We start from the raw sequence: 14,178 nt of genomic DNA on the forward strand, positions 1-14,178 counted from the left end.
TACTTGTTGTGAGTCTCAGCTGCTCTTCTACCAGGAACTGATGGTCTTCGCAATCTCAAGATTATCTAGAGGAAAGCCAGGAGGGTTTCAAGTTGCAAGTTTCCTGCTGATGATTACAAGCAGGGTTGTTTCAATTTTGCTTTGCAAGCACAACTAAGTGGTTTGGGGGGGGGGGGGGGGTAAAAGTGAAAGAAATCGTCATTTCTACCCCCTGAGTTGAATCGGCTCAGCTGAGGGATGGTACCCTCTAGAGGAGCAGGCTGAAGCAAAAGCAGGAAACTCCAGAAGCTGAGCAGCTGCTGGCAGGATAGGGATGTTCTCTATGCACAGCAGATCTAATCTGTGAGATTCCAGCTTTCTCTGCCAGAGACTTCCATCACTTCTGTTGTGCTAAACTCCAGACCAGTGCACTCTGGCTGCAGGGCCCTGGCCTGGCAGTGGCAAGGAGAAGCTGGGGAGAGAGGGATTGTTTATGTTTAAAAAGCAGACAGACAAAAAAACCCTAGTTGCTACTTTCTGGAAAGCTCACTGGCCAAAGAGTTGCTGTTTACAGAAAGCAGAAGTTTGTAAACCTTGGGTGTTGCAACAGGAAATCTATGCTGGGAAAACAAGTTGAACTGCCCGCAGTTAGCCAAATAATCAGTGTTGATCCATGACTAATGCTCCTGAAAGGCTGAGTTGCTGATTGTGATAGAAGAGGACTCTGGCATAGAGCTGCAGTGGATCAGAGACAAAGGAGTCAGGAGGGGTACCTACTTGTGAGGACAGGCAAACAAGTAGAGGGTCTCCAGCAAGCCAGGACAGAAGCATTTCTTGGCCTGATCTGTAGCATATCCTCCTGTAATGAGTGGAGAATGCAGCAGTTGTGTTGGATGTGAAAGGAAGGGAGTTCTGGGCTGTCGTTCTGTGGTGACCTTTTAGAAAATGCATTTCTGCCCTCAGTGCATGATGTGTTTGGGTTTGTGTGTGATGGAAGATCACTCAGTGGAAGTCCTTTTGTCCATCGTTCCTCTTCTGTGGAATGAGTGGCAGCACAGTGTGATAAATACAGCTCCCCTGGGTCGCTACAATTAGGGTGACTTACCATCCTGATCAGCAGGGACTTTGTCTTTTAGTGCTACTTTGCGCCTGAGGATTTCACTCTTCTTGCTGATAGGAGCTTTTGATGCACATGCAGAAATGTGGCTATGCCAGGTCTCAACATAGTCACACTATCTGACCCTCAATAACTGATTCCCATTCCTACAAATGTAAGAGCTGTTGCAAGACAGAGGAGCATTAACAGTTAATTTAGTGTATTCTCCCCGTCATCCCAGGGTTGTAGCTTGCAGCAAAACCTTACTAAGTTCTGTAATGCCCTGTGGGGAAGGAAAATCCGTTAGTACTGGTGTGGAGTCCCAAGGTACAAACCTTCATGTCCTTTGGCCATACTTTCGGCAAAGACTTTTTTTTTTCCCCCCTCCCTTTATTCATGTAATTGCCCCAGCTGACTTCCCTTCTCTGCCCGTCCCCCGCCTCCCCCCAGCTGATTTTGCAGAGGTGGCTGGTAGCAGAGGAGCCACTTTTCTTTTCATACTTACATAGCAATCCCTGGATCCAAATAATTTCACAGCCTTTTTTTATGAGTAGGTCCTCCATCCAGTCCCCAGTCTGCATTCTTGACCACTACTATATGCAACCGCAGTCAGTCAGCTTCCATGGTTGACTGGATTGTGTGGAAAAATCACTGTAAAATACTGTAACTTGCTATGCTTTAACTGCTTTGTAAACTTCTTACAGTAATTTCCTTTCACTGAGTCATTGTTCTTGATTCTTTTTTTTTTTCAGATGAATTTTTCCATCACCCGTTCTTGGATGCAAGTGCCTCTATGAAAAAATGTAAGTGTTGCATTTTTGATTACAATTCTTTTTGAACCATGACATGACTTCCTTTGCTGCTAGTTCAAAAGGAAGGGAAAAGACTGCTTTATGTTTTCTTAGTTATTTAGACAGGGGTTCAGCGTTTGTTACTGTGTCATGTCCAGATTTTGCCATCGAAATGTATTTAATTTTGCTGAGTTATCTTCAAAGGGGTGATTAGGGGGTTATTTAGAAACCTAAAGTAGAAGTAAATGTAGCTTTGAAATGTATTCAGCTGCTTTGTGCCAGTGCTTGGCCCGTGGGGGTGCTTGTAGGTAAACAGGATTATGCAGCATGATCTTGCTTTTCATCCACATCCATAGGATAATTCATGATAGTGAATGGTGGAAACTGGTATTCTTGTCCCTGCTTGCCAGGTGGTACCCTAAGTTAGCTGTGCAAAATGGTAAGCTCTGGTTACCAAATCTTGTTTCAGCATTTACCTCCAAATTCTTGATAAGTCTTGTTTTAGAAGGGTTGAATTTGGGTGCTTTGTGACAACTGGCCAAAACAAAGACAGATTTCCATTGAAAGTTCTTTCTTTCCTCTTTTGATTCAAAACTTTTGAAAATTTCCAACCACATACACTATGATTCAGAGGTTTGTTTTCAGTGGAAAACAATTCAGAATTGCTTCTAGTGTATGGAAGATAAGAGTCCTCTGGCCAAGAGACTTGGTTTAGTGGAATTGTGTATGGTTGTCATCTTCTGGAATGATCCTCCTGGGCCTTTAATCTCCCGAGTAAATGATAGAGCCAAGAATTTTCATCTGTGACTGATTTGGGGTGCCCAATGCAAGGGCTGGAATTTTCAGAGGAAGCATGTCCAATGCTTTCTGAACACGGAGCCCCTCTTGGATGTATGCTGTAGGTGGATGCCCCTTGTTTGATGTCCATGTCACTCCTGACAGTCTCTTGCTTTCCTGGTTCCAGAGCAGGACTTCTCAGTTGTTCCTGATACAGATTTTAACTGTGTACTTAGGTGACCGTCCTGCAGGCAAGAAAAGACGCTTCTGGTTTAGGGGAGCTTGCAAGCCAGCCAGGCCCAAATCTCCATCTGCGCCAGCAAGATGTGGGGCAGGTCCTGTAAAACAGGACTGCTCTGCAGGCAGGAAAGGACTCTGCCTCTGTAGGACTGCTCCTAAGCCAGCTCAGCTCTCAGCACCTGCTATACCACTGCTGTGTGGGAAAAGCCTTCCAAACTCTGATCCCCCTGTAGGCAGAGAACTCCCTCGGGATGTTCTTGCATGCCCACCAGCTCATCTCTTACCTCCAGCAGTTCTGTTGCTTCATTGGCCAGGGGAACAGAAAACCCCCTGCAAACAGGAGAGGGTTCTCCTGACTTGGCCTCAGTTTCCAACTTCTACACATTTGCTGTGCAGAAACCAGAGGCACCATTATGAGCAGGAGACTGTAGCTCAGCCTTTGCCCCCAGCTGCACCAAAGTTAATGGTGTGGGGTCAAGGCCCAATAAAAAGAGCACCTCTACAGGCAGGTAAGGACTATACGATCTCTAGACCCCTCTGCTGCCCTGCTGGTCCTCACCTCCGGGCATATGTCCACAGCCTGGAGTCCTTTCCAGCCAGGAGAGACCACTACTGGTTTTGAAAAGATGAGAGGAGAAATATCTCTCCATTGCCAGAGGTCTTCAAGTTGTTGCGCACAGAAATGTGCTAGTGGAGAAGATGGTTCTTGTAGTCTGCTGTAGAGGTCTCTGCTACTGCCAGATGGCACTGATGGATGAAGGCCTCTGGGAAATGCAGTGAAGAGCCTGGATGAGAAAGGCTGCATGTGGGAGTGGTGGTCCTTTTGATTTCTGAATAGGCGAGAGAAAAGCCAGTGTGTCAGCAAAGGTCTGGGTTGCGGTGATCTCAATAAGAAAAATTCACCTGAGATGTGTGGAATGCTGCTTAACACGGTAGCATGCTTAACATCTGCACAGTTTTATCTGAAGTAGATGACTTACCAAGGTTGCAGTTGCTCAGCAGCTAGCTCCCCTGGCTTTGCATGCAGAACTAAGATGAGTCCAAAAGTTTATTGTTCTACTTCATCGCAACGTGAGGCTCAGCATCATGAGTATAGGAAGTATCAAAGAGGAGAAGAGATACAGCTGCATCTGAATCATGATGGTCATGCTCAGACTGAATTAGAGTCCTCAGGCCTGCAGTGGAGAGCTGGGGGCAGGAACAGGGTGCCCTTGTGCTTTTGTTCTCCTTGGGAGCTGATAATTGGGCTACCACTGACTTTGGTGGAAGCAGGACTAAGTCATTCACATTTGAGTGAGCAGGTTTCTCTTAGGAGAGTTTGCTGGATGATCTGTACCAGCATCTGTGTTTTGGAGTAGTAGCTGTTATGTGATGAATGCACTGAGACCTCAGCTAAGCTTAGGGATCCACTGTGCAGACTTTGCCTAAAGGACCCTCCAGCTCAGAGGCACCTGCCCTGCAGATGCAGGCTACTCTGCATCCATTTAGGTCCCAAACCAATTTTAAGGTGAGACACTTCCTTTCCGTATGAGAACATTTTGCAGTCTGAGCAGAACATGGTGGTCTCCATACCCCTACAGGCAAATCTGCCCTCAGGTGGCAAGGGCAGAATGGGAGAGGTGCCACCAGCATGCAGAGCTGGGCACATCACCCGAGCTTCTGAACCCCGTCAAGGCTGGTCCAGAGCTGGTCACACAATGATTACAGATAAAGTGAGAGCCATCGGCTGTTCATTCTGTGTGGATACGTGTTAGTACACTGTCTCATGGAATTGTAAAGAAATTTTTTAATATAACGTAATTTTGGAATTCCAGAAAATTGGGGAAGCCTCAAATATGGATAATTCACTTAAGTGGATAATTTTGAAGTTGCTATGGCAGGGGGTCCCCCTTGTTTAAATAAATTTGCCTGTTTTTCAAGACACTTCAGCAAAATCAACATTTCTGTCAAAAATCTTTAAATATGACTCTTCTGACAAGCTCATCCTCTCCACTGTGGTTTCGAGGGCTGGTTGTTCTCATGTCACTCCTCTTATCTCACTCCTTTATTGAAGCAAGGACGTTAAGTCTGCTGCCATCCAGGGTGTACCACAAAGCTCTGTTTGCCACAGGCTTTAGCCTGGAGAGTGGGTTCAGGACCTTGGGCTTTAACTAAAACATGTCCTTTATTTTTTGTTTGTTTGTTTATATTTTACTTTATATTGTGGGTTTTGTACCTATGACTAAGCATGTACTTTAGATGTGTAAAAATTTATTAATAAAAGGTCTTTAAAATACTGTGTCTGGTCAGAATGTGTCTGTCTCTAGCCAGGTCTGATCAGCATATGGTATGGGGCAGTGTGTTACAGTAATAATGCATGAGAAGGCATAATTAGACACTTGTGCAAGTCTTCTCTCAGTAAACACATTGTAATTGGTACCCATGCAGAATATTTTGGAAGTTTTTTTGCTCCTGCCTTTAATGAATGGTAAGCTGGTGCCTCCTTTACTCTGAGTTAAGAGAGCATGAAACATGAGTGGTTATGGTTCAGAAGTGTATGTGCGGGTGGTTCAGTGTCTGGAGTATCTCTCGGGCTTAACATGACTTTTACCATCTTTATAATCTTATTGTACATAGAACAGGTAAAAACTAGCAAAAAAAATCACCACGACTTCTGCATATAAAAGATTTTAGTGGTGCAAATTCTTAAACTCTCAAAAAGCAGCTTATTCTTTGGACAAGTCCATTCAGTTTTTGCACGCAAACTATTGCCTTGTCAGAGACTGCAATTAAATAACTTTTTGATGACTGGTTTTAATTGAATCCAGATAATCACAAAAATGCATCTCCAGTGTGTGTAAAACACAGATTCCAAATAAAACTTTTATATAAAGCTTGAGACTCGGATATTTTTAGGACAACAGAGCCCCTGGTAGGATGATTTGTCAGAAGTGATTTTTGCAGGTGTAGGATCCACTATCAAGATCCACACAGCTGGAGCACAGGCTTGCCTTTATGGCTTCCAGCTCTCCCATTCTGAAACCAGTTGGCATTGGTTATGCAACATACAGCATGACTGTTTTGTTGCTGGAACAAGTTGGAGATGACAATTATGAAAACAGACTTATTTACATTACAATTACAATCCAGCAATTTCTGGATTTGGGTGGGGGCCTACAATCCATGTTAACATTCCCTGCATTCAGACTTCAGCTGAAAACATGATGAGCCAAGTGCTTGCACCCTTTTTAATTTTAAACTGGGAGTGCCTGGGTGTGTGGAGGCGATGGAAGCAAGCGTCTTGCTTTCAAGCTGTCCTGCGTGGCTGATGCTGAAAAATGCACCAACAGGGATGTGGTGGTCAGAGAGAGTTTGTCAGAGCCAAACCTTGTGGTTCTACATGCATGAAAGTCTGTTTTTAGTGTCAGGACCTTTTGAGTTGGACCTCACAGCATTACAGTGTGAATTTGGGGAGCTTACAGGGTTTCAGATCAGAACAGTGATTAATAGAGGCTGTATCTAAAGGTGTGCTTCATGCAGATAGAGTTTTAACTCAAGTTTCAGATGATAGTGGCGAAGTCTGCCTGCTTGTCTTCCTTCCTAGATTAATGGAAAGCTGTCCAAAGCAAACAGACAAAAATAGAAAAGTCTCAATTCCAGCCAGGTTTAAATCAATAATAAACACAGAACCAAAATAGAGTGGAGGAGACCTTGAGAGAGAACTGACCCTAACAAAAATACTAATTCCAGGAAAAATGAATGGCAATGCAAGTCTTGCAGCAGGCATGTGTGGATACAGTTCAGAAATCGCTTACCTTTTCTTAGAAGTGCCATACCATAATAGGAAGGTCTGTCTGTACAAGGGTGAATTGTTCTGTAACAGTTGGCAGGATAAAAATGGGGAGACTTTCTTCCCCCTCTCAGATTTCTGGTATTAAATATACAGGGAAGGTAGTAGGGATTGCTCTGCAGGCTCTGTGGGAAGATCGCAGAGATCAAAAGCAGTGTGGTGTAGGCAGGACAGAGCTCTCCGTTTTACAGGCAAGTTCTCAGACCTCTGTGTGTGTTCCCTGGGCGTGGGGAGTGGGAACCAGCTGTGCTGGAAGAGCACGTGGGGTGTGGACGGTGTAGCTCTCCATGCCAAGCCCCTGACTGACCTCCCAGAAAACCCATCGTCAGGGTACCGTGGTCCCTGTTCCTTTACCAGAGCCAGGACAGTGCATTTTAACAGCACAGTCCGTCAAGGGCACTAAATCAAGCGTCGAATAGATGCAGAGGCTAAACAGTAGCCTCTCACAAAGCTTTGGAAAGATTTATTTCGTTATGGACCTAACCCTCAAAATGCTGGCAGAGTGAGCTCTGCCAGTATGGCCCAACACAGGAGGGGACGGCATCTGTGTGGGTGTGTGTCACTGCACACAGGGCCCATGCAGCCATCCTGCTACGGCTTCCTATTGCACGAACCCCAGGACTCTGCTGAGTCAATCTCTCTTTGCAGTCTAACTTAACCTCCTTAGAAAAACATTTGGGTTTTGTTAATGTTAGCAAAGGGTGGAGGAGATCACTATGACCCTGGTTAAACTGTTACAGTGGTTGATTATTTCTGTTAAAACATACATTTTAAGCCTACATTTTGGCTTCATTTTTCTGTTGTTGGATCTTGTTACGTCTCTGTCAGACCGAGGAATTCAGCATCTAAGTGATTGCTCTCTTTGTGCTAGGAGACACTGGTCCAGTCATCCTTTAGCCTTCTTTGATAGGCTACATGGCAAGACTTCTTAAAGCCTTTTATTAAAAGGCATATTTTCCCATTCTTTTATCATTAGAACACTGTTTCAACAGTTAATTGCCGAGAGATGTACTTTTATTTCTCTAGCCAGTTGAATAGAGTAAGGACTTTGTAGTATCTAATGTCATTAATGACAGAGGTAGTTTTACTTCAAACAGAAGCATTCTTCTTCTAGGTGTTATTAACCTTCCTTGTATTAAGTATGGAGTCATTAGTACAGATCCTGCAAAGGTAGAAATCTGATACAAGGTGCTAATTCTCTGCCAGCACAATGGAAGAGAAGCAAAGTGTTCCTCTCCTCACTTAAGCATTGCCTCTGATCTCTCTCTTAAGTCAGTCAAATACCAAAATGGTCACATAGTAAAATCTGAGTTCAGGCTGCCTTGAAGTGGGGATGTTGGGGTTCTTCTGCATCTTCTGCACTGTTCGGTCTTGTGCAGGTGGACTGGGGAATTTGAACCACTAAATACTTCAAAGTCTTTTGAAGAGCTAGCGTTACCTTTGACTTGTCTCCCTCCTCAGCTGAGCTGACCTCTTCTAAGTTATTTACTGAACCTCACTTGCCTAATTGGAGTTAAATATTCTTTTCTTCTGTGATGCCTTAATCATCTTTTCTGCCTGAAGGTCAATGCTAACTAGTCCTTTCACTGTGAGCTTTATGCCTCTGTGAGAGTTACAAAAGCCAGTTTAACAATGAAGTGAATAAAATGGTAAGTTCTGATATTGAACAAAAACACATAAAAGGAAGGGATGCAAGAATAGCCTGTGCTGTGGAACAATTTCTGTACAAAGAGATTAAATAAGCAAAACCTCTTTAACTTGCAGAAGTGACTGAGGGAGAACGTATTGAGGTATAGGAAGCGATGAACTATTTCCTTGTGGAAAGATTAATTCTGGGGGGGGGGGGGGGGGGTTTATAGCATGTGGTCTGGGATGCCCAACTGTTTGGGTGCAGCAAGCACAGAGGGCTTAAGTAGGCATGTGTTTAACTTAGCACAGACCTCCCAACATTTGATGTATGTGTGCTAAGCCACAAGGTCTGATAAAGAAGAAACCGTAAGGGTATGGTCTAGCTTCTAAGCTCTGCTCCTGACATGAGTAACTCAGTCCACTTTTCTGTTTATCTTTCCCTTCATTTGCAAACGTGCCTTGGAGGCTCTTTAGGGCAGAAACCACCTTGCTACCTGTGTAGGTCAGCTGTTGAGTGGGCATCTGACCTTGGTCAGGTGTTCTGAGACCTTCCACCCCAAGAGCTGTAACTGAAATAGTGCGCGGAGGAGTGGATGGATGTGAATCATACAACTGAACAGAATGCTAATTTTTCTTCTGTTCTGCTTTAATTGGCCACATCGGATACATGAGATACATGACGGTACATGAGATAAACCTGATGGGAAAAGATCAAAAAGACCTTTTATTATTGATTGATCTTAGTTTGACAACTTCTTTTGGTTTTGTCTTTTGCTGGTTTTAGCTGCTTCCGTGCCAATGCCTTCTTATCCCAGTTCAGGCTCCGGTAGTTCCTCCAGCAGCTCTTCTACTTCCCACCTGGCATCGCCTCCTGTAAGTACAGCCCAGAGGATGCTCTGCTTGTGTCAATGGTCTCCCTGCTTGCTGCTTTGAAACAAAGCCTCTGTTTTTGCTGTCTCCTGGTGCAAGTCACTGAACGCTTTAGTTCTGCCTGGGTTTGGTTCAGTGTCTTCTCCACTCTGTTCAGAGTTTGGATCCTGAAGGTTGTCTTTCTCTCCACGAGAAATATTTCAATTTGCCATGGCCTATTATATGAAAATCTTTTATGAAAGAAGTTAGTATTAAAGACACTAGCTTGTCTTGGCAGAGACGGGAAGCTCCTTGGAACCAAAAAACAGTCACTAATTCAGGGTATAGCGCTGCTTACTTGGCTGCAAAGTAACTTCTCTGTTTTCAAGCAAAGTCTCTGCAGCTTGACAGCATATCCACCCTTCTTTGTAAGGTGACCCTCCCACTTTCTGACCAGCATTCCCAGGCACCACAGAGGGACGTTCAGCAAAGCTGTTTGCCCAGACCAGACCTGCCACAGTCCAGTGGTCCTGTGAGAGATGATCTGAACTGATGGTTTTTCTCTCTGGTTACCTGAAATGATGAAAACTTTTCTGGAGGGCAGAATATTAACTGACCAGTGAAGTGACATTCCGCCAGCTCACTGAACTGAAAGCTTGTTTTTGGAGGCTCTTGGTGAAAGCTGCCTTTTGACTTTGAACTCAGGAATGCTGGTGGTGTGATGGGTAGGGAAGGGAGAAGAACTGAATTTTTTCTTCCCTGGTATTACTGCTTTTTTTGCTTTGTTCTTTGAGTTTCCCTGGACCGAGGTGTCTGAACCTAGTGTGAGAAAGGGTGAAAGGCACTATCAGAAGTTGATGTAGGTGCTCATGATGTGGGCTGGCAGAGGGGAGAGGTCTGCTCTCCTCTGAATGTTGTGTAACTGTATCCCTGACAGCTTCTTCCCCCCTGCAGCCCTAAGTAGGCTGAGGCCCTCCTGATCATAAGACTCCAGGAAAGGGTAGATGGTGTGAAAAGCAGACTCTCTCTCCGCTGAGCTTTCCTGGTTTGGGAAGCTTGGGGATGGTACAGACTTGCTGCCAGACCAGGAGCGAGTACCATGTTAGAAGTGTACTGCACCGGTCCCACTTTGCAGTTTGAAGCTTTACTGATGGAGGTGTACTGGCCCAGCATGTGAAAAATGCCATGTCTGCAGGGCAGAGCTAGCAAGTTGGGTGGAAGAGAGACAACTTTGACAGCTGGAAAATTCCTTCTGCTTGTATGTACTGCGTGTACAGTGAGAAAGAGTCCCCACTGGTACAGCAGGAGAATCTCTGGAGGGTGAGCAAGGCCTTAATAGGGCCCAAGTGAAAGCTGATTCGAGTCTTTCTCAGCCTAAAAATGCATTAGGATAAAGATTGTGATCTACTCCGTGGGCAGTTCAGCTGTCTTAAAGCTTTCTTAAAGCATCCAGCCTCCTCCATCTGTCTGCAAAACATGAGGATTGTGGGGCTATTCATCATTTGGCTGAAGGAAGCAGAAAAATGGGACTTTTTAGGGTCTGTCCTGCCTCTGATGGCTGTGAGGTGTTCATCTACTGAATGCTTAGCCTCCTTCAGGCCTTTCTTTAACTCCTTATTAGCACTACAGCAAAACAGAGTTGTCCTGAAAGTGCAGGGACACTTATGTACGTTTTCCTGAGTGCTGCTTACTGCAAAAGCCTGAGTGGAGACTAGATGTTTAATGTTTAACAACGAGACAAAAAAACATAACCCAAAAGAACAACCAAAACTATCTCTAAAGGCTCTTCTCTGTTTCACAGCCATACTAAATTGAGTTGGTGGAAAATTGAGTTGGTGGAAAAATGCGTGGTTGATCCAGAAAGCCTTAGCAGAGGGATGCAATACCTCAAGTGAATTTTTCTTATCTGGGGAGCATCGGACATGCTGGTAGTATGTTTTGTGTAACAAAAGATGCACTGTTCTGACACGGACATAAAAGGCTCTTCCTTTTCAGTAAACTAAACAGCTGCTGCTGGCAAACTATTAGCCCTGGTTTATCAGCAAAATGTTGTTTGTAGCCCTGTACAGCTCAGTTTAAGGGGTCGAGCAGAATGCTGAAGTAGCTGTGCTGAAGCCAGTGTTTGTTTTCTTCTTGAATTAGCAGTCCCTTGGAGAGATGCAGCAGCAGCTGCAGGAGAAGGCGCTGGCATCTCCTACCCAGGATTCCCCCGGCTTTCTGCATGGATCTAAGGACTCTGCTGGAAGCAGCAGTAAGAATTCATCCTGTGACACAGATGACTTCGTTATGGTCCCAGCACAGTTCTCAAGTAAGGTGGTTTCTGGAAAGGCAGATATTCTAAGTAGAGGGGGCTGTGGATGTTAAGGATAGTTACTAGAAAGTTGAAAGAGTGATTAAACCTGTCTGTTTTGACTGAATAACAGGAATGGTTTTGTTCTCAAGCTGGAAGAGACATCTGTCTCACTGGCTAGTTTCATAGGATATTTTGTAATTACCTTCAAAGATAGGATTTGAGAGTAAAGATTACTCAGGGACCTCAATAAGAGATTGAACCTGGAAATCCAACTGGAAAAGAAGATAAGCAGGCTCACAGGAATACGTCTTTCTCTCACAGAAGCTGTTCCTGTGTCATCCTGCCTTCAGTTTCACTCAGCATCACAGTCCAAGACAGGATTTCAGCTAGCAAGCTGGATTTTACACTTGAAAAAAATCCCTGAGAAAAACTGAAAGATGTTGGATTTTTCTTCAAACATTTTAAATTTCATTTTGGCACCTCTATGTGTTTACACTTTGATGGGAATTGCTTGAAAATATATATGTACATAGAGGCCAGGGGCCCAGTTCAGCCACATGCCTAAGTATGTCCATGCACAAGCCCTTACTTAACTACCAGAAGGATGTTGTTCAACCTTGACCATGTATATGATGCTTTGCTGAGTTGGGACTTGGTGATAAATGCTGTGATTCCTCCTTTTACAGTTGCACTACTTGTATTAAAACAGCAATTTGGAGGGGTAGAACTGGAATCTGTGAAAGGTCTCTGCTGTGCAATCCTTACGATAAGGAAGAGCTCAGCATTGCTTGTATTTTTCCTGGGAACAGCAGTGGGGCCAGTATACACTTGTCTTGTGCTAGTCATGTTTCCAGTGTTCAGGCATTACGGCAAAGGCACAAACTCCCCTATGTTGTGTATCAAGCTGCCAGCTCATTTGGCTGCCCTGGATTTTTGCCACTTAGGACACAGATGTTTCAAAGCCCTACGTGCAACATATACCACTTTCTTTACACAGCAGCTAATTGCTTGCACCATGTGGGCATATACCTGTTGCCCCAAATGACTGTCAGGTGTTGGTTCCCCTTCCAAAAGGAGTGCCTTTCAGCCTAAAATTTCCAAAACTTCAGGGTATAAGGATGTCGTGGTTTAACCCCAGCCGGCAACTAAGCACCACTCAGCTGCTCACTCACCTCCCTCACAGTGGGATGGGGAAGAGAATCAGAAGGGTAAAAGTGAGAAAACTCGTGGGCTGAGATAAAGACAGCTTAATAGGTAATGCAAAAACCACCCACACAAGCAAAGCAAAACCAGGAATCCATTCCCCACTTCCCATGGGCAGGCAGGTGTTCAGCCATCTCCAGGAAAGCAGGGCTCTACCACATGTAGCGGTTACTTGGGAAGACAAACGCCTTAACTCCGAATGTCCCCCCTTCCCTCTTCTTCCCCCAGCTTTATATACTGAGCGTGATGCCATATGGGATGGAATGAATATCCCTTGGGTCAGTTGGGGTCAGCTGTCCCAGCTGTGTCCCCTCCCAACTTCTTGTGCCCCCCCAGCCTCCTCGCTGGTGGGGTGGGGTGAGGAGCAGAAGAGGCCTTGGCTCTGTGTAAGCACTGCTCAACAAAAACATCAACACTGTTATCAACACTGTTTTCAGCACAAATCCAAAACATAGCCCCATAGTAGCTACTATGAAGAAAATTAACTCTATCCCAGCCAAAACCAGCACAAAGGATTAGCAGCATCCACATCAGCCCACATGTATTTTGCAAAACACTGACTTCAGATGCAGCTCAGCAGGTCTTGGAGGAGCAGGAAATTCTCCCCCAAAATCTCAGTTGCTCTGAATATATAAAGATTTTTAAGAAAATTATCTCGAATTAATGTTTCCGCACTTCCTTGTTCCTCAGGTGATTTAACTGCTGAGGCTGCAGGAGGGAAACCAATCCAAGACAGCCTGATGTACAGCGGGTAAGACCACTAAGGCAACCGAAATTGCTTAGCCGCTGGAGCGTACTCTGCATTAGAGAGACTTTTGGATTCTGGTGGATGGGAGGAAAAATGTTGATGAGAACTTTCGTTTCAGAGATAACTGTCACCTGCCTGGTTCTGACCATTTTCAGTTTGATCAGCAAGTGGCACCTGAATACCAGAGTGTATGTCGGGCAGCATGACAGTCCCCAGGGCTCCTACGACTAGACTCAGCTGGGCAGAGGGTGCTGGCGGACACAGCTCTGTTGCTATGCTTTGTAGGGGAGGAGCAGGGTTGTTCCCAGGCTCTAACCGCTGGGTTCTTTCTATCATTCTTCAGGAGTTCTCTGGTGACTTCAGCAGGCTTGGAAAGCCAGGGAAGGACACCATCTCCTTCACCCCCGTACAGCAGTTCTCCTAGCCCATCTAGGTAAGAAAGACTGTTCAGTGGTGACTATGAAACGTTCATTAATTGAACACCCATTGGCTTCCACAAGGGGATTTTACAGATGTTGGTGTGCTGGGCAAGATCTGCATATCTCCTTTAATTAAAGGGTAACAAGAAACACCCAGGAGAAACTCCCCAGCCGTGGGCACTGATCAGTCCCAACTATAGAGCTTATCTCTCCTTCTGGCCCTCAGGAGGGGCCAGAAGAGAATGCAGTAGAGCTGGAATTAACTCTGTTCCCTGGAGGGCCAGGGATTATTCTCAAGCAGAAAGTAAATGTACTCCACTGGCAC

At 45.0% G+C, this 14,178-nt stretch overlaps 1 protein-coding gene across 8 annotated transcripts in view; it reads left to right on the forward strand.

The window, feature by feature from the left end:
• The window catches only part of ULK1 (unc-51 like autophagy activating kinase 1), an 85,870-nt gene that overhangs the window by 45,989 nt on the left and 25,703 nt on the right, over positions 1 to 14,178 (forward strand). For 7 of the 8 annotated variants that reach the window (XM_041125716.1, XM_041125715.1, XM_041125717.1 and 4 more), the window contains 5 exons: positions 1,828 to 1,878; positions 9,126 to 9,214; positions 11,333 to 11,498; positions 13,377 to 13,437; positions 13,778 to 13,867. In XM_041125716.1, the coding sequence (XP_040981650.1) occupies positions 1,828 to 1,878; positions 9,126 to 9,214; positions 11,333 to 11,498; positions 13,377 to 13,437; positions 13,778 to 13,867 (457 nt within the window). The remainder of the gene's footprint in view (positions 1 to 1,827; positions 1,879 to 9,125; positions 9,215 to 11,332; positions 11,499 to 13,376; positions 13,438 to 13,777; positions 13,868 to 14,178) is intronic. The other variant, XM_041125714.1, reaches the window with a different exon arrangement.

The sequence above is a fragment of the Aquila chrysaetos genome, chromosome 9 (assembly GCF_900496995.4).
Source record: "Aquila chrysaetos chrysaetos chromosome 9, bAquChr1.4, whole genome shotgun sequence".
Taxonomy (NCBI): Eukaryota; Metazoa; Chordata; class Aves; order Accipitriformes; family Accipitridae; genus Aquila; species Aquila chrysaetos.